The sequence below is a fragment of the Marmota marmota genome, unplaced genomic scaffold (genome assembly GCF_001458135.2).
Source record: "Marmota marmota marmota unplaced genomic scaffold, marMar, whole genome shotgun sequence".
NCBI classification, from domain to species: domain Eukaryota; kingdom Metazoa; phylum Chordata; class Mammalia; order Rodentia; family Sciuridae; genus Marmota; species Marmota marmota.
Genome location: NW_026000016.1, coordinates 35793498 through 35817682, shown reverse-complemented (window position 1 = coordinate 35817682; position 24185 = coordinate 35793498). Strand labels below are relative to the sequence as shown.

Below are 24185 nucleotides of genomic sequence, written 5' to 3'. Positions count from 1 at the left end.
CCCCCCCCCCCACTATACACACACACACACACACACAAAATTTAAAAAATTAAATAAAAAAGATAAAAGAAAAGAAATCATTACTCAATAGCACTGTTTTTTTTCAGCCCTGATCAGTGCAGGGCAGGCCTTGTCTTGAATTTTTTCTTCTCCTATGAGTCCCTTGGACATCAACAGTGGAGGAGAGGGGAGACCCTGGATATACACCCCAGAATCATAATTCCTGGATAAAAACCAACGACTTTTCACACAAGTTGTTATGTCTGGCGGTACCGTGGACAGCAAAACTGAATCCTACTCTTGTAGTCTCATAGTTTTTCCTCTTTACCTTGGCATTTCTTTCTTTTGTGTGTACTGAGTATTTCTGCCACCCAATTAATTGGGTAAAAACAGACACACTGTAGTTTTCATCCTCAGGTCTTGTTAGTGTCAGGAAATGCTGCTGATGGGCGTGCTTCTCTCTTGATGATTGTGACTTGCTGGCAATGGCCAGTGGCTAAAGTCTGGTTTCAGAGACGTTAGCAATGCCGCTGCTGGGAATGCCGCCTGGAACTTTTCCTTTGATTGACTGATTGATTGATCATTCTTCTTCTTCCTGACTTGGGCTCATGGTGTAAAAGACTGTGGAGATGATGCACCTCTCAAGCAGAGGCTCAGATGGAAGACCGGAAGTGCTGTGCCCTGCCCAGACACCTGAATCAAGATCAGACTTGGCCATGTGTGTGCACAGAAGCAGGGAAGTGACCTGGGGATTGAGCCCAAAGGTGCTTCACCACTGAACTACATCCCCAACCTTTTTTTAAAAAATTTTTTAAATTTTGAGATAGATCCTTGCTCAACTGCTGAAGCTAGTCTCAAAGTTGCAATCCTCCTGCCTCAGGCTCCTGAGTTGCTGGGATTACTGACATGCACCACTGCGTCAGGCCTGGGTGCATGGGGGAGATCATTTTTGACAGTAGGAAATTGGTCCTATGTAGCTTCCAGAAAGCAGTGATTGGAGGAACTGACAAGGGGCCCAGTGACTGAAATGCAGAGTTTGGTTTCCTCAACCCTCAGGTTCTCTGGAAAAGCAGCAGAATCTACAGGAAAAAGCACAGGCTTGGGAGTCAGGAGATCATAGGCTGTAGGAGGGTAGAGCACTTGCTTAGCAAATGAGAGGCCCTGGGTTCAATCCCCAGCATCACTGCCCCTCCAAAAAAGAGGGGGAACTAGGAGACCCCCAGGCCAGTTTCACCACCTCAGAACAGCTGCCACCAGGCAAAATGACAACCTGTTCCTTTCCTCTCACCTGCAGAACATGACAATGCCTGTCCTAGAGCTACAGGAGGTTAGAGCTGAGATGCACTCACCATACAGGTGAGGCAAACCAAGTCCAGCAAGGTGGAGTGACTTGCACAAGGTGGCAAAGCTGTGGTGGAGTCCCACTGGATGACACATCATCTTCCTCCTGTTTCTCTACAGTTTCTTTTCGGCCATGCAGAGTAGAGGTGGGGAAGCTAACAGTATGGCAGTCACTTGCTGCTGTCAGAGGTATTCCTAGTTATCCGCATGCCTTGCCCATCTCCAGCTCTAAGGTAAGCATCTCCTGTGACAGAGGGGTCTTGGAGAGGACCAGCACTGACAGTCTGTGCTGCTGTCTGATGTCACAGAGCCAGGCACAGAAAAGTTTCTTGGCTAACTCCAGGCTCTAAGGAACTAGAATTGTGACCCAGCAGATAGCATGACTGTCCCTATTCTCAACTTTGCATTTCCATACTCCAATAGCAATAAGCAACAAGGCTTCCTAATAATTCTATCTTTAATCCACGAAGCATCTTAGGCCAATAATCCCCTAAACACTGGAAAGAAACTAATTTGGCTTTTGCTTCAACATTCCCATCCCAAGCTTTGGTTCACTCAGTTTCAAGACCTTTTTGTCCTCTAACCAGTTTAACTAATGTGCAAACATATTCCCAAACAGCCTCCAAAACAGATTATTACCAACAGACTGGAGAATGACGCAAATGGAGACCATCTACATAAGTGAAACAAGTTGAGCCACAGGGAATGTTGTGTGGCTTAAATCATGGTGCTGGGTGATAGCCACTGGGCTGAGTTCATGATGGCAGGTGTCAGCAATTTATCCTTGTTCTTTCTTGACCCAGGTCCAAGGTGGATCCAATATTTTTGCTTCGAGAGCGCCCACCCCCACTCCACACAGATGGCAAAGCTACCACTGCTCTCTCCTGTCTTCTTTGGTGGTCTCCATGGGCATGCAGCCCTTTGGTATAATTGGGAGGACACCAGGGACAAGTAAGCTCTGCATTTTTTGAGAAATGAGTCAACAATTTCTTATTTCTCCGCACACTCTCCCAGAGAAAGAATCTAGAGCAGAAGCAGCTACCATCTTAGATATGCAACTCTACAACTTTGACTGTGGGTAAGCAAAGAGCAGGGGATGAATATGAACCCACTAAGCCATTAATCCTCCTACCAAGGGGATTTCTCTAGGCTTTTTCCAAGTTCCATTCAGGTTCAAGAGGTGGGGTGCTCTTCATGTCCTCCCCAAACTCCTCTAACCCCCACTAGCCCTTTATCCCCACTAATTTAATGATGCCTTTTCATAAAAGGACTGCACCTGAAAACCAGCAGCTCTGACCCTCCTCAAGCATCTGAAACTGCCATCTTACCCCACACAGCTGCCTTGGGGAAAATGCAGCTGCCTCCTCTCCACCACCATAACCAGTGCCCAACTTTCCCACCACATGCCGCCATGCCAAAGGGTGAGTCACACACACATCGGAAGCTTCCTGGTCACTTTTGACTCACTTCATAAGTGTTTTGCTCCAATTTTACCAAATCTGTCATTATTTAGAATAAAGAAGAATCAGAAGGGGACTCATTATTACTGTGATCATATGATTTATTATGAAACCTTGAGTGAGTCAAGTCCCCTCTCAGTCTTTTTTCTTATTTGTGAGCTGAGAAGGTTGAACTAGAAGACCTCCATCAGGCTCTGAGCTCCCTCGGGTCTATTCACCACCTGCTAAGAGCCTTGCCACACTCATCTTCCTCCCACTAGGAAGGTCAGGGGCAGAGTCTCTTGTTTTTACACTCAGTTTCTGGAGGTGGGACTAATGCAGGTGAGACTTGGAACACACCAGACTTGAGCCTTTAGAGCTCACAGGGAGCTCAACTAATCCACTGCCCAAACACTACACCTTTCAGGCAGCTCCTGAAGATCATCCCCAAGATCTAAACAGGAAAACTGTGATCCAGAGAAGCTCAATAACATGCACCAGGGCCCCAGAGTCCTAATAAGTGATAATACCAAGAAGATAAGAAACCACATTTTCAGTTTCTTTGCACATCACCACGATTGTTATGAAAGGGCATTATTATAGGTGTCAGTCAAAGCTTTAAAAGATATCACCAGATATAAAATCAATCAGAACTGTAACCCTTTAAATTAATATTTTTATTTCTGATCAAGAAGGAATAACAGGAGCTTGGATGCTAAGCCTTTTACCAATAAAAAAGACATAGAAAATGGAGCTTTTTTCCCTATTATCAGTCTATTTCATGAGTCTAGAATTCAGAAATCACCATCAAGGGTACTCACAACTCAAGGAGTCCCTCCCCCAACATTCACCGTCCCTTAAGACAAGCTATCTGCTCTACCAACCTATCAAGTTATCTAGCACATTTGCATATGTGTTTATAACTCTGCCAATTCTTAATGAGAATCCATGCAAGCTGAAGAACTGTTCTATTTATCTGCAAATTTTCAGTGTCGTTGCTACAAATGATTTATTTCACAAACTCAAGTACTTTTTTTAAAGTTAAATTTTATTTCTCATATGTGTATGAGAAGCTCTTTCAGATTAAGAGAATTCTTGTGAATTACCTAAGCCAAAATGATCGTATTTTCCTCACTAACATAAAATTTCCTAAAGTGATTTCAGAGAAAAACATTCCAAACATCTACTAAAATTCACATTTAAGAATCCCAACATTCACTTTACCGATGATTCTGCTGTTGTAAACGACCAGTCTTGACTCATTTAATCCCTTGCAAAATCCACCCAGAGAATTAGTCCTAGGGATTTTAAAGTATATTAAGGCACAGCACACAGACAGGCACATTTTGTTCTGAATCTAGAGCATCTGAGCATCCAAGTTATTATCTTCCCAGATCATACTTGGCATCATTTTGCAAGAAGAGCTACTCTTCCCTGCAGAGAAGTGGTCAGTTGGTAAGTTCTTCCAGAGGAAGGGGCTGGTATCCTCAGCAACCATTAGTACTCATCTGAAGGCAGAGGGGCATCACTATGCTACCAGTATGATACAGATTTACTTGCTAGGTCTTCATATCCCAGCAGGGAGCAATCTGTTCCTTTAAACTGTCCCAAGACTGCAACACAAGTCTGTTGACCCTAAGAGTGGGCCTGCATTACCCAGTTAATCCTTGGGAACTTCTGTATCTGATACAACAAGAGCCGTGAGTGGCTGCACAAGGCTGAAGGTTAATCAAATGAACTACCTTATCTTAATCCATCTGGAGTGTCAACGAGGTATAAGAACAGGAGTAATTCCCACAAAGCACCATCTAGATAAGAATATGGCATTTTTCTTTGCAATAACTTGACATCCTTTGCTTTTTCAAAGGAGACAGTCATTCCTAACCATCCTAGCAGTTGCTTTTTGCTGAAACTGTCCCAGGCACCCATTCATTCAGACAATGACTGTTCAGTCACATCCTAATTCCAACACATTTATAAAGTCTTTATTTTCTTTAGAGTCCTTCCATTGCCTGCAAAATTAACCATCTCAAAACACTACTCTTAACCACTTACTCTTAACCTGACTACTCCAGCAAATAGTCACCTCCAAAACTCATTTTAGGGAAAAAGAAATCATTCCAACATTTACCAAAGAGAGAGACAGAGAAAAACAAAAACAACAAACAAACAAACAAAAATTGAGTGACAACAATATCTGTTACCACAAGTTAATTGTCTGTGAAATAGCCAAAGGTCAGAAGCAAATGAAAGAAAAAGTTCCCATAATTCGAGTGATCAATAGGTAGACATTCCACATTCAAAACCAAGAGGAAGATTCACCAGTGCAGTGGTCATGCATGACTGCTTCTGCAGCCTCACCTTCCCGAGCCAGTGGCCTTGACTCCTCGTGGAGAAAGAGTAAGCCTTTGGTCTCGTCCACACCCATTCGCTGACATGCAGGGCCTCCAAGCTTCCAAAGGATAGGAACAGCAGGCAAGGATAGCTAGCCAACATGCTCCCTCCGGTGTGGACATCAGTCATGCTAGTTCCCACCCATTTCATTACTCTTTTGTTGACCACCCACATTTAATTCAGCTTTAAAGACAAGACAACAAGGTCTGAGATTTGAGGGATGTACCTGACTCTCTCTCCCCTCCAGTGGTGGTGGAATCTGATCAGCAAAACCAATCTTCCCTGGATCACCCATAAAGGCACTAACCTCATCCACGTTCTCAAAAGCGTTGATGACGTCATATGGCAAACAGGACAGAAGGTCAATCACAAACCACGTCTTCAGGTAGTTCATGCGGATAAGTTTGGGGTCAGAAATCACCTCCCCCGCAGGTCCAACAAAGGTGGTATGAAAATTCAGCACAATGTCCACCAAAAAAATGACATCCACGATGCTGTCCACAACCAGCCAGGCCACATTGTTCTGCCTGGTTTTAAAGGAGACGTTGTAAGGGACCAAGATGGCTGTGTAGAAGGTCAAGATCAAGATGATCCAATCCCATGTGGTTTTAAAAACACAGTAGTGTAAGATGATGTGAGGGGGAGTCTTTGGTGCCTCTTGCTTGTATTGGGGAAGGATATCTGAGCCCAGCTGCAGGACCTGTATGAGAAATAGGACCAAGAGAGTACTAAGTTAGAATTTAGTTGCAAACATCTAACCAGTCAGCATATGTCACTGAAAAATGCCCAGAATACTCTGTATGGATCATTAGCTACAATAACAGTTGCTAGAGGAGGATGGGAGAATGTACGTGAACATGATAACAGAAATGATCATATCGAAACAATGAGAAACTATTACTTGGCTTATCGTGAACTGAGAAGCATACCAAATATTTCATGTGGATTTATTATCTCATCAATCCAAGATACAAAAATACAAGCTTGTTTTAGTTCATTGCTCTGTGTGACAGGTGAGCAACTGAGGCTCTAGAGAATCAAGCAACTCTATTCATCAGATATTTATTGCTCTTTGCCAAGAACTGGTCTAGGCCCTGGACATATGGCAATGAAGACAACAACCCGATCCCTGCTCAGTCTAGTAAACAAATCAAAGGTTGTTTCATATTGTGCTCTGAGCTAAATAAGAGGCGAGGGAGGGGAAAAACAGAAAATTGATCAAATGTGGCTGAGGAGGAGGGCTGGGAGAAACCCGACTGCTCATAAAGAACCAGCCATTCAAACTTGTATGGAAAAATTATCCCAGGCAGACAGCGTCCAGGGTGTAATGACTCAGAATGGAGCAAGCTTGATGTTTTCAGGAAAAGAAAGAAGGCTAGTGTGGGGAGAGAGAAAGGGAGGGAAAGGGAAGGCACTGGGGAATGAGGTGGATCAAATTATGTATGTATGTGTGAGAATATGGCATAATGAATCCCACTGTTATGTATAATTATAATATACCAATAAAAATTAAAAATTAAAAAGAAGAGAGAGAAAGCCCATGTGGATGAAGGGCACTGAGGAAGCTGGGGGAAACAGGAGATGCTAGAGTTGCCCAGCGAGGAAAGTACAACCCAAATCATGCAGACCCTGGTTGGCCACGGGGAGGGACTGGATTTTATTCTCAGATCAGCTGGATGTAAATTGAGGGTCTTATGCTAGGGGATAATAATCCAACGTATTTTTGAAAAAGTCACCCTAGATAAGGGAAGAGAATCAGGGTACCTATAATAAACTGAGGGAAAGATGGAGTAATAAAAAAATTTTGGAAATATTTTGAAGTGAAGTCAGCTGGATCCCCTTGTAGCTAGAAAGAGAAGAACAGTGAAGCGAACCCACCACCATATGCCACAAGCTCAGCAGGGTGGCCAGCCCAGAGGAGGTACCCTGGATTGTTTTTAGGTAAATGAATGAACTCTAAAGACACAGAGCTAGCAAATGATGGAGTCACGATCCCAAACTCCATCTAGCTTCAAAACTCATGCTGTTCCACATCAAGGTTCATTACGTTTCTCTGAGTAACCCAGGCTTATAAGACAGCAGACTGTGCAAGGAAAAGTTTGGCTCTATGACAAGCTCATGGATGGCCTTTCCCATCAACAAGTCAAAGGCAAAAAGCAGCGCCTTCTGAGAACAGGCCAAGCTAGAAAACAGTCCTTAGCTGCTCTTCTGAGCCACTTTCAGATTCCTGTGAATCTCAGGGTAAGACCCCATCTTATGCCATCATGGCCTCTTCCTTTTACCTCTAGAGGTTGAAGGCCATTGAGTATACATAAATATCCCTCTTTTCCCTGTGGTTGACCCCAGCCCTTAAAAGAGACAAAGGAAAGCTAAAAATGCAGAGTATCCACGGGCATCTTCAGGTAGGGGTTCTCTTTCTACCTCTTCCACGAACACACACAGCTTTTCTAGGCCTGGGGATTTTAATTTCCCTTCCCCATGAAAAGGAACTTACACAAGTGTGATCAAGGAAGGCCAGGCCCCAAGACCTCAGGCAGGAAAGAAGATTGGCCTCTAAAAATAAAGCAAAGAATATCAACTGAGTAGGACATCTGCTTCTGAAAAGATGGAGTACTCAAATACAAGGAGAAGCCCTGGACATTGCCTGTAAAACAAATGTAAAAGACTCAGAAAATTGGAGAAAAGAAAGCAAACCCGCTAGGTACAGCACAGCAGTGAATTCCCTAGGTTTCCTCTTTGGCTCATATATTCCCAGACTTGGTGGTAAAGAATCAAGGACCATGAAGATACGGAGGTGTAGAGATAAAGAGGCCCAACAAAAAGTCCCTTCTCCTACCAGAGAGGCTGAGGCAGGAAGATCAGAACTGAAATTGGAGGCCAGTCTGAGCAACTTAGCAACTTAGCAAGACCCTGTCTTGCAGTAAAAAGGGCTGGAGATATAGTTCAGTGGTAGAACGCTTGCCTAGCATGTGGGAGGTGAGAGGTCTGGGTTCAATCCCCAGTACAAGGTTAAAAAAAAAATTCTCCCCAGTCAAAAGTCTAGGAAAGTGATGGCCTCAAGACAGAAAGCTTTTAGATAATAATCACTCTATTAAAGCTATCCACTACAGGAAAAAGTTGTGGGCCCACTCCCACCCAGTTCTCTGTCTAGAAAACCTGACTTCCTCTTTCTCAAGGCTACAATGAAGCCCCAGAGAAAGCCCAGCCAGGAGCCTGGACTTCCACTGGGACCCAGCAGTAATGAGACCCAGGGAGGATCAGTGTGAGCTTAGTGGAGAGCTGGCACTCCCACTCCCACCTAGCACTAGAAGGAGCACCCTCTCAGGTGTCCCAAGAGGCTGAGAGGGAAATCTGTTCTTTTACCCCAACCTGGCAGAAATCTAGGTGGCCTCTGACATGTAAGTGTTAAAGAAAGTCAACTACAATGAAAACTCTAAGTAAGATCCAGAGTTTCAAAACATGATGCTTAAAATGCCCAGGTTTCAATTTAAAAATGACTCATTATGCAAAAAAAAAAAAAAAAAAACCCCAGGAAATATCAAACTGAATAAAGCATAGATAATAAATAGATGCCAATACTAAAATGACAGAGGTATCAGAAATATCCAATTACAGACTTTTAAACAGCCATCATAAAAATGCTGTAACAAGCAACTGTGGACAGGATTTAAAAAAATGAAGAAAAACAACTTCAGCAAAAAAAAAAAAGAGAGAGAGAGAGAAGATAAAAAGAAGAACCAAATGGAAGTTTTAGAACCAATAGAAAAAAAAATCTAATGGGTAAGCTCAATAGCAAAATAGAGGGGATAAAGGAAAGAACCAGTGAACTCGAAGATAAAACCATTGAAATTGTTCTGCAATTGTTGTTCTGTAATTGAAATTATCTGTGCAACAGAGACAAGAAGGTACAACTCCTAGTGATAAAAGGATCCACCCACTAAAAAGAAGCAGGAATCCTATTGTGTCTGTACAAACAAAGGAATTACAAAATATGTGAAGCAAAAACCGATTGAATTGAAAGGAGAAACAGATACACAATACACCTCTCTCAACAACTGATGGAACAATTAGATAGAAGATCAGCAAGGGTATGAATTCAACCAGAGAGGACTTAATTGACATTTCTAGACTGTTCTCCTCAACAGGAACAGAATACACATTCTTCTCAAGGGCACATGGAACATCACTCAGGACAGACCATATGCTGACCCATAAAACAAACCTCAACAAATTTAACAGAATGAACATCACACAGACTGAGTTCTCCAACTACAATGGAATCAAACTGGAAATCAATCAAAGAAAGATAACAGGAAAATACCCAAACACTTGAAAACCAGGGGAATTCTTAATAACCCCTAGGCCAAAGGGAAAGTGTCAAGAGAAATTTTAAAATAGATTGAATTCAAGAAAATGAAAATTCCACATATCAAAATGTGTAGGATACAGCTAAAGCAGTAGAGAAAGGGGAATGTAGAGGAACAGAGGCAAATTTCCTAAGCTTGTCAGAGAGTATCTACAGAAAAACCCTGTAGCTAACATTATACTTCATGGTGAAGACTGAGTCAGTACGTTCCTCACAAAGATGAGGGGCAAGGCAAGCTATCAGCTCTCATCACTCTTATTCAACACTGGGCTGCCATCGCAATAAACCAGGAAGGAAATAAAAGGCATCCAGATCCGAAATTAAGAAATTAAACTCTCCCTATTTGCAAACAACATAATGGTTTACATAGAACATCCCTAAGAATCTACATAGAAACTCCTAAAACAGGCTGGGGTTGTGGCTCAGCGGTAGAGCACTTGCCTCGCACACACGAGACCCTGGGTTCGATCCTCAGCAACACATAAAAATAAATAAGTGAAATACAGGCATTATGTACAACTATAACTAAAATAAATAAAATAAAATATTTTTTAAAAAATAAATAAATAAATAATTTTTTTAAAAACTCCTAAAAGTAGGTGAGTTCAGCAAGGTCATGGAGTGCAAGATAAACATGAAAATCATCATATTTCTATATAATAGAAATTCACATAAAAATTATATATTGATAACCATTTAAAAAAATTTTAGGTATAATAAATACATAGAACATGGACAGTGAATTAAGAAAATAATAAAATGTTGATTAAAAAAAGATAAAGAAATGGAAATGCTATGCTTATAGCCTGGAAGACTCAACACACCTAAGATCCATTTTTTCCAAATGAGTATACAATTTTAGCTTAATTCCTATCAAAATTCTAGCAATTGTTTTTGGAATATGCACAAGATTATTCTAAAATGCATATGGAAAGGCAAAGGAACAAGAACTGTGAAAACAATTTTGAATAAAAAATATTAAGTGATTCAAAATCATCAAGTTATATTTATTAAACATGTGCGAGATTTTGGTTTTGGGTTTGTTTTTGTTTTGTTTTGTTTTTGTGTGTGTGCATGTGTGTGTAATGATTATGCCTCACTAACGCTGTTTAAAAATAAAGAAGAAAGTGGGAGGAATCAGTGTAGTCGATTTCAAGATAATGTATAGTCATGGTAATTAAGACTGTGGTATTGGCAGAAGAGTAGATGCAGATCAATGGAAAGGAACAGAGACTCTGGAAATAGATTCATACCAATGTGCCCTGATTTTTGACAAAAGTGCAAAAGTTATTTGAAGAGGAAAGATAACTGATTTAACACATGGTGTTGGAGCAAATGCAAATCCTTAGGCCAAATACAAACCTCTAAGTCTAACACCTTATGTAAAAATTAACTCAAAAATGGACTGTGGATTTAAAGATAAGCATAAAACTTTAGAAAAAAAATATAGGAGAAAATCTTCAAGATATAGGTCTGTGGAAAGTGTTTTACATTTGATGCCCCAAACTCAATCCATATAAAGAAAAACTGACAAATTGGACTCCATCAAAATTTAAAACTTTTACTCTGCAAAAGACTTCTAAGAGCATGAAAAGACAAGCTATGATTGGAAAGAAATTGTTATGGTTTGGATATGAGGTGTTCCCCCAAAAAGCTCATGTGTGAAACAATGCAAGGTTTAGAGGAGAAATGATAGAATTATGAGAGCCTTAATCCAATTAGTGATGGGGATTAATTGAGTTGAAACTGATGGTGTGTATGGAGGGTATGGTGTGGCTGGAGGAGGTGGGTCATTGGGGGCATGCCTTTGGGGTATATATTTTGTATCTGATGAGTGGAGTCTCTCTCGGCTTCCTGATCATCGTGAGAGCCACTTTCCTCCACCACACTCTTCTGCCTTGATGTTCTGCCTCAACTCTAGCCCCAAGGAATGGAGCCAGCCTTCTATAGATTAAGGCCTCTGAAACCATGAGCCCACAAATAAACTCTTACTCTTCTATAATTGTTCTTACTGGATCTTTTAGTCACAGCAAAAAAAAAAAAAAAATGCTGACTAGAACAGACATATCTGCAAACCAACAAACAGTATTTTGAACACATAATCTATAAAATATAATCACAAAACTCAGCAATAAAGAAGAAAAAATTCAATTAGAAAATGAGTAAAAGGCGTGAACAAACATTCCACTCAAAAAATACGTGAATGGCAAATAAGCACATGGAAAAAAAAATGTTAAACATCATTAGCCATTAGGGAAATGAATTAAAACTGAGATATTACTACAGACCTACTGGAATGGCTAAAATATAAAAATAGTATTGACAATACCAAATGCTGATAAACTAGATCCCTAGGAATGTAAAATGGCACGACTACTGTGAAATAGTTTGGCAGTTTATTACACTAAATATGCAATTACCATATGACCCAGCAATTTTACTCCTAGGCACTTATTCAGAAAAAAAAAGAAAACTTACAATCACATAAAAACTGTATGTGCATATTTATAGAAGCTTTATTCATAATAGACAAAAAAAAAACAGGAAACAACTCAAACACCCTCAGTAGATGAATAGTTAAACAAACTGTGATACGTGTATACCAAAGAACACTGTTCAGAAATAAAAAGATATAAACTATTGATATGGGCAATCACCTGGCAGGATCTCCAGAGACTGAAAAAAAACAACCACCAACCCAAGTCACATACTTAATTTTATTCAGTCATAAAAAATAAGTAAAATTGTGTCATTTGCAGAGATGTGGATGGAACTAGAGACCATTATGTCAAGTGAAATAAGCCAAATTGAGAAAGTCAAGGGTCATATGTTTTCTCTCATATGTGGAAGCTAGAGAGGATAAAAGAAAAGTACGGGGTGGGGATCTCATGAAGATTGAAGGGAGATAAACAGAGGAAAGGGACCAGGGGTTGGGAAGTGGGGCGGGAACAAGAGAGTGCTGGGGAGTGATATCGGTCAAATTATATTGGTATATTACATACATGTATGAATATGTAACAAATCCCATCATTATGTACAACTATAATGCATCAATAAAAAACATGGAAAGAGAAAAATGTGAAAAAGACCCCAAATGATAATATACTCTTTATCTCTGAATTTTATCCTTCCTGTTTTTCATTTAAAAAATAATTTTAAAACAATAAAAATAAACCAAATATAGATGAATTCCAAATATTGTGATGAAGGGGTCCTGAGAATTCAAAGGAAAGGCAGCTGGAAAAGAGAGGTGAGTATTTTTTAGGAATTTATTATATGTTTGCAAAATCCAGCCTGGGTGATAAGACTATTCAGCAAAAACTGCAAAGAATCTATAAGACTATTCAGCAAGAACTCCAAAGAATATACCAGTAAGAAACCACCTGCTGATTATGAACCAAAGCTGCCTAGGGCTCCATAGTTCTTGATAACAAACCCTGAGGAAGAAATGCCCTTTCAGAGAAAAATGGTTGCAACTGTGACAATCTGATGTAATCCATAACTATTTCTAAATGGATTTCCCATTCTGATTCTTTCTAGGACACTATTAGGCCCTGCCTGAGTGAAGGCCTGAGTCAATAGAGTTCTTCCTATCTCTCAAAAATGCCATGTTGACTTCCAGCTGCTATTTCTACAACATGTGCTCAAAGAGAAATTAGCCAAGATGCTAAGCTAAAAAAGGGAGATTGATGGGAATGTGTATTCATTTTCTCTTTTCCTGTCTCTGGGTTGCAGCATCTTAAGTTTAAAACACAGGGTATCAACATTACAGAAGTAGATTGATACCAGGACATTTGATCAGTAAAAGAGACATTCTCTTTCCAAGTCTTTATGTAAAAGTCTACATAAAATGATTCCCATAAAATCAAGATTTTAGAGTCTGATTTAAGACCCTATATTTGTATACATCACTCTGATATGAACTCTTAGTAGTTATCATGACACTATGGAAAACAGAAACAAGATGGAAATTCTGCCAGTGAGTACTTTGTTACAGAAAATCAATATCCTTAAGAAAAGTTCCCTGACCTAAAGAGTATTTTGCATCCAGTTAACTATCTGGCAGTGATAGCCTTTTTGTATTACTGTGATAAATGACAAATTATTCTTATTGATCAGAAAGATTCCCATGAGACTGACCCCCCATCCTTCTCAGAAGTGAGTATGGGAATGGATTCAGACTAGGAAGTCAGGTACCAGGATCCCTTTGATGAGCTCTATGACTGCCACCTTCAGGAGCAAAAGCATTCTCAGGGTTCTTCAGTATATTCTTATCTGGAAACTGATTAGTATCCTCCAAAAGGAAGGAATATCAGGGTACAGATTCAAAACAGAGGGTACAGACCTCATCCAGCCATATTAGCTGTGCCCTGGGTTAGCTGTATGGTGATGACTCAAAAACTTGAAGTGAAACTGGGTTTCCCCCGGGTGCAGAGTGGGTGCTCATGGAAAATAAGCTGGTCTGGTGGTCCTGGTAACCACAGCAGAGTATTCTTTCCCACCTCTTTTCTGCCATTATCAGTATGATCATGTATACTTCTAGTTTCTTCCTTTGGTCAGTCTTGTGCAACAGAAGCTTGCAGAAGTAGAAAGCTAGTAGCCCTTTGGGATGTACTTCCTAAGACAGGGCTTGTGTCTGTCCTCTTCCCCAGCCAGATTGGGAGTCCCCCTAAAGGCAGATGCTACTTCTCCTAGCATGATGTCACTTTCTCCCTTGTCTCCCCATGCAACACCCAATGCCAGGATCTGCCCACAGGAAGTGCTCATTATAGGCCTTTATTGAATGCTCATTTTGAACACTGCTTCTGGAAAGAAAATAGGGTTAGGATTTTTCCCTTGAGGAAGAACAGGAAAATCAGACTGACTAGTCAATCACATTTCTCTGGTATTTTTATTTCCAAAATCCTCTATTGCATTTTGGAATCCTTATGATCACCCTGTGAGGGAGATCTATCTACAGATGGGAAAATGGAGGCTCAGAATAATGGAGGTGAAGTGACTCACCCTGAGTCATGCAAGGGGTGAGTAAGCAGAGAATCTGGGAGTGGAAGGCGGGCTGCCAGCTCCAAGACTCCAAGTCTCACCACTAATCCATCTGTGCGGGCTACCTGACACACATCAGCACATCTCGTGAGCTGAAAAGGTTGACATTTTGCTTATACTGCAGATTGGGAAAATAGACCCAGAATGTAAATGATTTGCTCACAGCCAAATCCAAGATGACAAACAGGACTTTAAGTCCAAATGCAGTTTTATGATTCAATGCTTTTCTTCTATTGTATACTAATTCTTAATAAACTGTTTCTTTATCTATAAAACCCATGAACGATGGCAACATGCCATCCTGTCATCTTATGAAACTAGCTCCTAGTTGAAGGCACCATTTTGCACTGTGGACCTTCTTCAGGACTTCTCAAAGTCCTGAATGAGCCATATTGGCCAGGGCCTGTCACCTTTAAGAGTACCAATCCCAGTCCCAAAACCATACCTAGTAAGGTTATAAAAGAGGTAAGATCAAACTATGATTACCCAGAAACACTTATGAATCAAGTGGCTGTCACCATGCAAAGTGATTTTTGCTAAAGTAGATGAGAGACCATAGTCTTAACTTCAAGTTCTTAAATATTTTCTACTACACCTCACTTTTAGTTCATGTTTCTGCCTTATGAATTACTGAAAAGATAGAACCACAGCAATACTCCTGCATCTTCCAATGGTCATGTATCTACAAACTGGCCTCCATCCTCACCCACCTACCTCATCCTGTTTCAATGGAGGAAGTGTCCTCTTCCATCCAAGGCCAGTTCCTCTCATCCTTCTTCCACCCCCTGGAGTACTTTACACCCAATCCTTACCTATGACTCCCTCTTCTCTTCCCTTCAACCTCTTGTTGGACCAGGCATCCTCCCATCGGCATCTTTAGAGATAAATCAACTTCCCTTTCTTGCTACAGCTTCTTTTGCTATTTCCCTTTAGGACTTTTGAAAGAGAAGTTGAAACACAATATCTCCACTTTTTCCCCTCAAATGACCTCCCTCACACTTCAACCTGGCTACTGCCTCCTGAATGAGCCACTCCCACCCCCTAATAAAATAGCTCTTGTCCAGGTTACCAATGATCTCAATGTTATTAAATCCATTGGCTTCGTCCATACATTTTATATATTTTAGTACTTTTTCTTTCTTAAAACACCCTCTTTGCTTGGCTTTCTTAATGCTACTCTAGTTCTGGTGCCACTAAGATGTAAAGCTCAGATTTCCCTGTAAGAAAACCTCCAAAACGAATTCATGAGGGAATTCTGTACTCTCTATCACCAAGTAAACATAACTCAGGCTCCATTCACTATTCTGCAGCTCACTTTTATGACTCTATCTTATGCACCATCCTCTCCTACAATTTTAAGTATCAATATAGGGTTGATAACCATAGACATTGTGTTGTATACTATATCTCTAGGGCTTTCTCTTGTTATAACTGAAGCTTTGTACACTTTGACTTATGCCTGCCATTTCTCCCTTGCTGTAGCCCCTAGCAGTCATCTCTCTACTCTCTGCTTCTATGAATCTGACTATTTTATATTCTTCATGTAAGTGCTATCATGTAATTTAGTCCGTCTCTGTCTGATTTATTTCACTTAGCATAATATCCTTTCAGGTTCATCTGTGCTAGTCCAAATAGAGGAATTTGACTCTATTTTAATATTATTCTACTCTATTTAATATTAATGTATAAGTCTATATAGTTTTCTTTATCAGTTTAGCCATCAATGGGTAGTTAGGTTGCTTTCATGTCTTGGCTATTGTAGACAATGCTGTAAAGAACATGGACATGTAGATATCTTTTTAAGACCCTGATTTTAATCCCTTTGTATAATGTGTAACAAATTTGTAATATCAGGAATGTTCTTAGCACACCATAATAAGCATGATATGGACAAGGGAGGATATGTTATGTGTTAGGGCCATATTAGTATTATACTTACTTCCATGAAAAAGTAAAAATAAAAAACAGAGTCCACATAGACCACTTAACATCAGGAAAGTTTCTAGCAGATGCTCTTTCTTAGGAATGGGGTACAATGTTATTGGTTATCATTTATGGGGTGCTTACTGTATGTCCCATTCTGAATTAATAAGCCCTTTATACATCTTAGTTCACTTAACTCATGATTCCATGTGGTACCTACTATTATCATTCCCATTTTATAATAAGCAACTAAGTCTTAGAAAGGTAAGACTTTAACCTTTGAAGACTTTGAAGCTTTGTATACTTTGACTTATGCCTGCCGTTTCTCCCTTGCTGTAGACCTTACCTTTCTAAGACTTAGAAGGACAAAGGTTTTTAAGTGGTGCATCCAGTATTAAAACCCTCAACAAGTTTGACTGCAGACCCTACTTCTAACCTTTATGCTCCCATGCCAGACTCCGGCCTTGGTACTTTACATATAAAATACAGTTCAGTCCTAACACAATAATGTGAGGTAGATAGTGGTCTTCATTTTATAGAAAAAGAAAAATTATTCCAGAGGGGGTAAGTTGCCCCAAAACCACAAATCTAATTATACGGTGAAGCTAAAATTCAAATCCAAGTCTAATTCAAAAGCCTACACTCTAAACCAGCACTATCCAATGGAAATATGATGTAAGCCACACAAATTTTCTAGTAACCACATAAGAAGAGGAAACAGGTAAAATTAACTATAATAATATTTAACCCAATTATTTAACCCAATATATCCAAAATATGATTTTAACACATAAAGATACTTTTTACCTTCTTTATTTCATAGGAGGTTGTAAATTTGATGTGTATTTAAAACCTCTCAGTTCAGGCAAGCCACATCTCAGTTGCTTAATAGTGGCACTGGGCTAGTAATTAGCATACTGGAGAGTACAGCTCTAAATTGTGAAAGTTATACTGCACCACAAGAACATCCTGAGCTCATTTCAACACAGGTAGGTAAGTGTGTAGTAAACAAACACATTTCAACACAAAAGTGTGTAGTAAACAAACAATGTATACACAAGACAATAAAAAGTGGATTAAAAAATGTGACTACGGGCATATGTGTCATGTAAATGTGTGAGAGACAGAAGGTGGGAGGCTGGCAGAAAATGAGGGCTTCCTAGGGAAATCATTAGAGATGGCTGCAAACACCAAGTTGATCAAGATACAGGTTCTGCAGGCTCAATCTGGCAGACCCTTAACTTTGGTTTCATTATTAGGTCTCTATGCCTCAACTTCTCCACCTGAAAAATGAAGGCAATACCACCAACATCAGAGAGATACGATGAAGACCAATTCAGAATATAGATATGAGTGCATATTCATATTCTGGTAAATGCTGAGGCAGAATTCAGGAAATTCCAGATGAGAATCAGAAAGGTTCTGGCTATCCATTCATGGAGCCTGGAGTCCTCCGGGAATCCATTCTTTTACTCACACTGGGTGATGTGGGAAGTCCTTGGCTTTCCCAAGGATCAGGGGTCAAGAACAGCAAAACTAAAGTGACCTAAAAAGAAATGAGGACCATTTAAATGCATTTATTTGCACCCCTCAGATTTTAAGGACTCTTATTCTAATAAAAACAGCCATTGATTAAATGTTTGTTGGACACTAAAAGTTGACCACAAGGAACCCATAGTTTAGAATAGGAGAGAGATGTATAAACAAATCACTAACATATAAAGCAACAAATGGGAAGAAATGCGTATACGGAAGTACTTTAACAGCAGAGGATAAGAGAAAATGAATTGCCTTAGGTGGTCCAAATAGACTTAGGACTGAGGATATTGTCAAGCTTCCCCTTGAAGGAAAAGCCTCAAGACCCACAAGTTCCACACAGGACATTTTTGGCAAACAGGTGTTCAAGTGTGGCAGAAGCATAGGGGCGGGGAGGGGGTGGTGAGGTTTTGTTGGGTAGGGGTGGACTAGAAAATACAATATTGGGAAATGAAGTGAAATGAAAGGAAGCAAGACTTGATATACCCTTGGTGCACAGATAAGAATTTTAGATAAAGGAGGTCCATAGTTTGAAGACCTCTTGGTGAAGCCAACCAGGCAGCAATGTGGAGGAAGGACTGGAAGAGGTAAGTCTGGAGACAGGGAGGTCTGATAGGAGACTACTGCAGGATTCCAGGAAAGAGAAGACGCAGGCTTGAACTGGGCAATAGCACTGGACAAAATTGTGAGCAAACTCAGAAGTCTTCCTGGAAGCTTAAAGACCTACCTAAGCCACTATGGCCAGAATGGGCCCTAACAAGAATGGGAGGAGTTAGCAGCATCAAGATCATCATCTCTAGGGAGTACTACCTTGGGTACCAGCAGCAGAAGAAAGCAGGAGTCAAACTCAGAAAACTTCCTCTTTAAGAGTACCCCCCCACACATACACACACACACAAACACACACTAACCAATCCACCTACCAAATTGGCTACCTTGGTCATTTAAAGGCACAGAAGAAACACTCTCCAAAAACACCCTAGTCACCATTACCTACAATGGCCTCACACACCCTCCCTCAGTGGGTGAAGAGAAACCTTGATTCTCTAAATCCTTTGCTCCAACCATACCCACCTTGGCACCTGAATATTCATTTCTTTCCATTTGTCAATACGACTTTCACAAGCTTGCCGGGTTAAAATTGACTTGGGTTTTTGTGACTACAAAATGAGGACAAATTCTGTCCTCATATTCAAAGGGAAAGAAAGAGCTTGATGTTACCAGATGGGTGGAGCTCTAGTCACAAAACAAAGCCTGATTTGGGGCTTCAGACATCCCAAGCTAAACAAATGCTTAATTTCTGTCATAAACACCATTCTCCATAAAAACAGGGCAGGTACTATTTTTAGGACTTTTTCCATGATGCACTTGTTCTTTAATGGAAAAAATAAAGACAGTGGGAAGCAATTAAAAGTATTAAGCCATAGATTTTACTATAGTTGAGCACAAACTCACATGATACCTTCACACACAAAAAAAATCTCTTCTTGAAATATAATTGGGCAACAATCTTAGTTTGTTCCAATTTGGCTAAGAAGTATTTCAGTGGTATTATACTTTTAACTTCTTGTTTTGACATCTTCCATTTCTACGTTTTTAAAATTTAGGACTCTTAAGAATTAGAGGTGCAGCTGAGTCCTAGAAATGTTACCATCATTATCAAGTCAGTCACAAATGGTTTTCCATTATCCATGATCATGACAGGCAACTGATAGGAGGGGAAGAAGGGGTTAATGTGAAAGGAAAAAACAAAATTTACTAAGGACCTAGCCCCAGGCTATGAACTAAGTGCTAGCTTCATATTTTTCCTTTCATTTAATGAACATTTGCCAAGCACTTACCCCATGTTAGCATGGTGTTCCATGTAAAGATAAGAGTAAGCAAGAGAGACACCAGCCCACCTGCATGGAATTTTCATCCCCTAGAGAAGGCAGAGATAAAACAAAGCATTCCTGGTGTCAGAAGCACTCAAAGAGGAAACCACACTTGGAAAAAAGAGTTTCTGAGAGGGACGCCTCACTGGCCTGGGATAGACACAGACAGCTGCAAAGGCCTTGAAAATAAGTGTGAGATCTGTGTCAACACTTGAAGAATGAGCAGGAAGTACCCCAGCCAAGAGATCAAGCAAGAACTACCAGGCTAAGAGAGGGCATGTTCCAAGGGCCAAAGGCAAGTGAGAGTTTGACAAGCGTGAGCATTGCCTGGCTGGCTCTGGGGCAGAGGACAGGGCTGCCAGAGAAGCTGGGATGAGCCGGAGAGGTGGTTTCAGTCTTGTATCAACACGTAAAATTTAAATTTATCCAAAGACAACAAGAAGACATTAAGAGATTTTGAAGCAGGGAGTAATTAGATCAGACTTGTCATTTAAAGAACCACGAATCCTTACAACAGTCTTTTAGGGTAGGTAATATCCTTATTTCATGAAGATAAGGAAAGATTAGGGAGGCTAAGTAACTTTTATAGTCACACAGCTGGAATGTTGGGGAGTTTTGGAGGAGGATTTGGGTCAATCTGACTCCAAATCTCTTTCTCTTTCCACTACATCATCCTGTCTCTAAGGAAGGGGGAAAAAAGAAAATAGAAAAGAAGGAAGGAAGGGAGGGAAGGAGGGCAGGCTGTAGAAAATCCTTAAATCAACTGACTTTATGACTTTTTCACCAAATTCAAATGGGGAGTTTACTCCTAGCATCCACTGAACATTTGAGTTCCCTCCTTTCTAATTTAAGTCAGTGAAATTAACTAAAATATAATAAGCATGTACACAAAACAACCCTCCTAGGGAAAAAAGTAGAAAACAAATCCCCTTCCCAGACACACACAAAATCCCATCCCTCAGCCAAGAGAGGGATGACCTGATGGAACTGCATGACCCCTATGTGCATATACAGTGACCAGTCATGAGCAGCCTTCAGGGCTAGAAGGCAACAGGAAGGCCATCTCCAAACACTTTTCAAGCTCACTTTCAACATACCCTGAGGTGGTCGTCCAAAATACCACCATTAACTGCAATCGTAGGACCTATGGCCACTGCCTTGCTGTCCATGTCCAGACAGTCCATGTGTTCAAAGACTCATCATGACAGGTAAAATGAGCTACTGGGTGAGATTATCTACCTTTAGCAAAAGAGTTTAGTTTGCTTATTTTTATTGTCATTTCTGATATGTTTAAACTTCTTTCTGGTATCTAATATGGTTTTTTTTTTTTCTGTTTACGTCTCCCTTCTTCCCCCGCTTTTCTTCCTTGATTTCTACACAATTCTATTTCTCACTATTGTTTGGAAAGGCATGCATTTGATTTTCATTCTCTTATTCATTCACATTTGTATATTTTTAACATGTATACCTCTCTTAAAGGTAATCACTTTAACTGCCCCCAGAATAAAACAAAGATCTTGGGACTGGGGCTGTAGCTCATTGGTAGAGTACTTGCGGTGAGGCACTGGGTTCAATCCTCAGCACCACATATAAATAAATAAATAAATGTATTGTGTCCATCTATGACTAAAAAAAAATTTTTTAAAAAAGGACCTTAGAATACTTTAATTCTTAAGCACTTCTATCCATAGTCTATTTGGCATTTTAGCTTGTCCTTATTTTTAACTTTCCCACTAGCCATTATTATCTTTCTCCTTTATATTTAATAGATAATTTCATTTATATATCCATGAGTATATATCTCTCTTAAGTAAATCTTTCCTTAAAAGAACCTGAACATAATAAATTCCTTTAGTTTACATGTCTAAATATCTCTTTGTTCTTCTTTCTCTCTTAAATTATAGCTTAGTTGAGTATTTAATTTTAGGTTGAGAGTAATTTCTTTTGTTTAATCTGTTCGTGATTATTTTTACTTTGTTATTTTTTGTTGTTGTTTGTTTTAAATGTCTGTAATTTTCATTTCTTGAAAATTTACTTAGTTCTCTTTTAAGTCTTCCTGTTCTTCAAAAATAATGCCTTGTTTATATCCATTAACACATTGTCTTTTTTTTTATTGCTCTAGAAATTTAGGCAGACTTTCAATGCCTCTCAGTGTTTAGTTGCCAGGATGGGCTTATCCACAACTATGGATTTTGATGCAAGACCACTGGGTTCAGGTGATTAAGCATCTGAAGGTAGTGGTTGAGTTTATCAATGCTGCATACCATAAAGTCTCACTTTTCTGTAAAGGTTTTGGCCTTTGGGTTTCCAACCAGATAAATGATATGAACTCTAACTCTCTATCATCCACAAGATTGGGAAAACTTTAGAATTCTAATACCACCAAGTGATAATAGAAGATGGATGGTCTTCTCATACACTGCAGATAAGAGTGTTAACAATCTATTTTTTATATGAACTGGAATTTCACCAAAGAGGAAATATGGTTTGAAAATGAGATCATGTAAAGATGTTCAACTTTTTTATCCATTACTTAAATGTAAATTAAGACCATGAAGATATATCTCTACGTACTTATTAGAGTGGAATGCCAAATGCTAGCAAGGTTATGAAGAAACTAGATCCCACATACATTACTGGTAGAAATGTAAATAAATGACATGGCCAACTACAACTGAAAATAAGTTTGGCAGTTTTCTTATAAAACTAAATATACATTTACATGTATGCATACACACACAAAATTCAGCTATCACACTCATGGGCATTTATCCCAGAAAAATGAAAACATATGTTCACACAAGAATCTGTATGTTCATAGTAGCTTTATTTGTATAGTCAAAAATTGGAAACAACTCATATAGTCCATTTAAGGGTAGATGGTTAAATAAATTGATCTATCCATCTAATAGAAAAAAGAATGAGCCATCATTGTATGGAACAACCTGGATAGATGTTAAGAGCATCTAGATTAAGAGCATACTGAAAGGCTATTTTGAAGGGTTCATTCCATACAATCCCACTTACATAACATTCTCAAATTGACAGAATTATACAATAAATTAATGCTTTCAAGAACCATGGATAGGGATGCAGGCATGACTACAAATGGATTGAATAAGGGAATTCCTTGTTAGTAATGAAACAAATCTTGTTTTGTTTAGTTTTATTTCTGAAGTACTAGAGATTGAACACAGTATTTGATGTATGTTGGCAAGTGCTCTATCTCTGAGCCACATCCCCACCCCTTTTTAACTTTTTTTTTTAATTTTGAGAAAGCTTCTCTCTCAGTTGCCCAAGCTGGCCTCAAACTTTTGAGCCTCCTACCTCAGCCTCCCAAGTCTCTGGGATTGCAGGTGTGCATCACCATGCTCTGCTCAAATATGTATCTTGATTGTTGTGATGTTTACACAAACCTATACAGGAAATGAAATTGCAGAGCTGGAGGTATAGCTCAATGGTAGAGGGCATACTTAGCATGTGTGAGGACCTGTGTTCAATACCCGACACCAAAAAGAAAAGGAAACAAAGGAAGAAAGAAAAGTACATAGGACTACACTCCCACACACAAATGGGTGCATGCATAAACTAATTAAATCTGAATATGTTTTTAGTTTAATTAAAAATATTCTATACTTGTCAATTTCCTGGTTGTGATATTGTACTACATCTAGTAACATGAGATGTTACTATTGAAACAAACTGGGTAAAGGGTACAGTACACTCTACTAGTTTTGCAACTACCTCTGAGTATATAGTACTCAAAATGTTAAAAGTTTTTTTTTTTTTTAAATCAATATTGAGTGTAGAGGCGGACCTGCGACCCACCGGCAGAACAGGCCCAGCGGCCCGCGGAGGGGCAGAGCCGCTGCCCGCAACTGCAAGGTAGGCGGACCTGCTACCAACCGGCAGTACAGGCCCAGCGGCCCTCCGGTGTGGTAGGCACATTGCCCCAATTGGAGGAGGGGCAGAGCTGCTGCCCACGCCTGCGAGGGAGACTTTGCAACTATACGAGAGCAATATAAATATATAGGGGGAAAATTCAATAACACAACAGTTTCACCAAGCAGAAAGAAATGCGAACAATATGAAAAGACAAGGAAACAAAGGACCACAAGCAATGCAGGTCAACTCAACGTTAGAAGAGGTAATATCTGCAGCAGATGGAATGTCAGATAAAGAATTCAGGATATACATGCTTCAGATGATCTGGAGTCTCAAGGAAGACATTAGACAGCAAAATCAGACAATGAAAGATCACTTCAACAA

The 24185-nt window shown here is 39.8% G+C and overlaps 1 protein-coding gene across 3 annotated transcripts in view; it reads right to left on the bottom strand.

Moving 5' to 3' along the window:
* Kcnh1 (potassium voltage-gated channel subfamily H member 1) overlaps nucleotides 1-24185 on the bottom strand; it is a 353502-nt gene that overhangs the window by 269621 nt on the left and 59696 nt on the right. For 2 of the 3 annotated variants that reach the window (XM_015483682.2, XM_048809434.1), the window contains one exon: nucleotides 5401-5874. In XM_015483682.2, coding sequence (XP_015339168.1) covers nucleotides 5401-5874 — 474 coding nt within the window. The remainder of the gene's footprint in view (nucleotides 1-5400; nucleotides 5875-24185) is intronic. The other variant, XM_015483683.2, reaches the window with a different exon arrangement.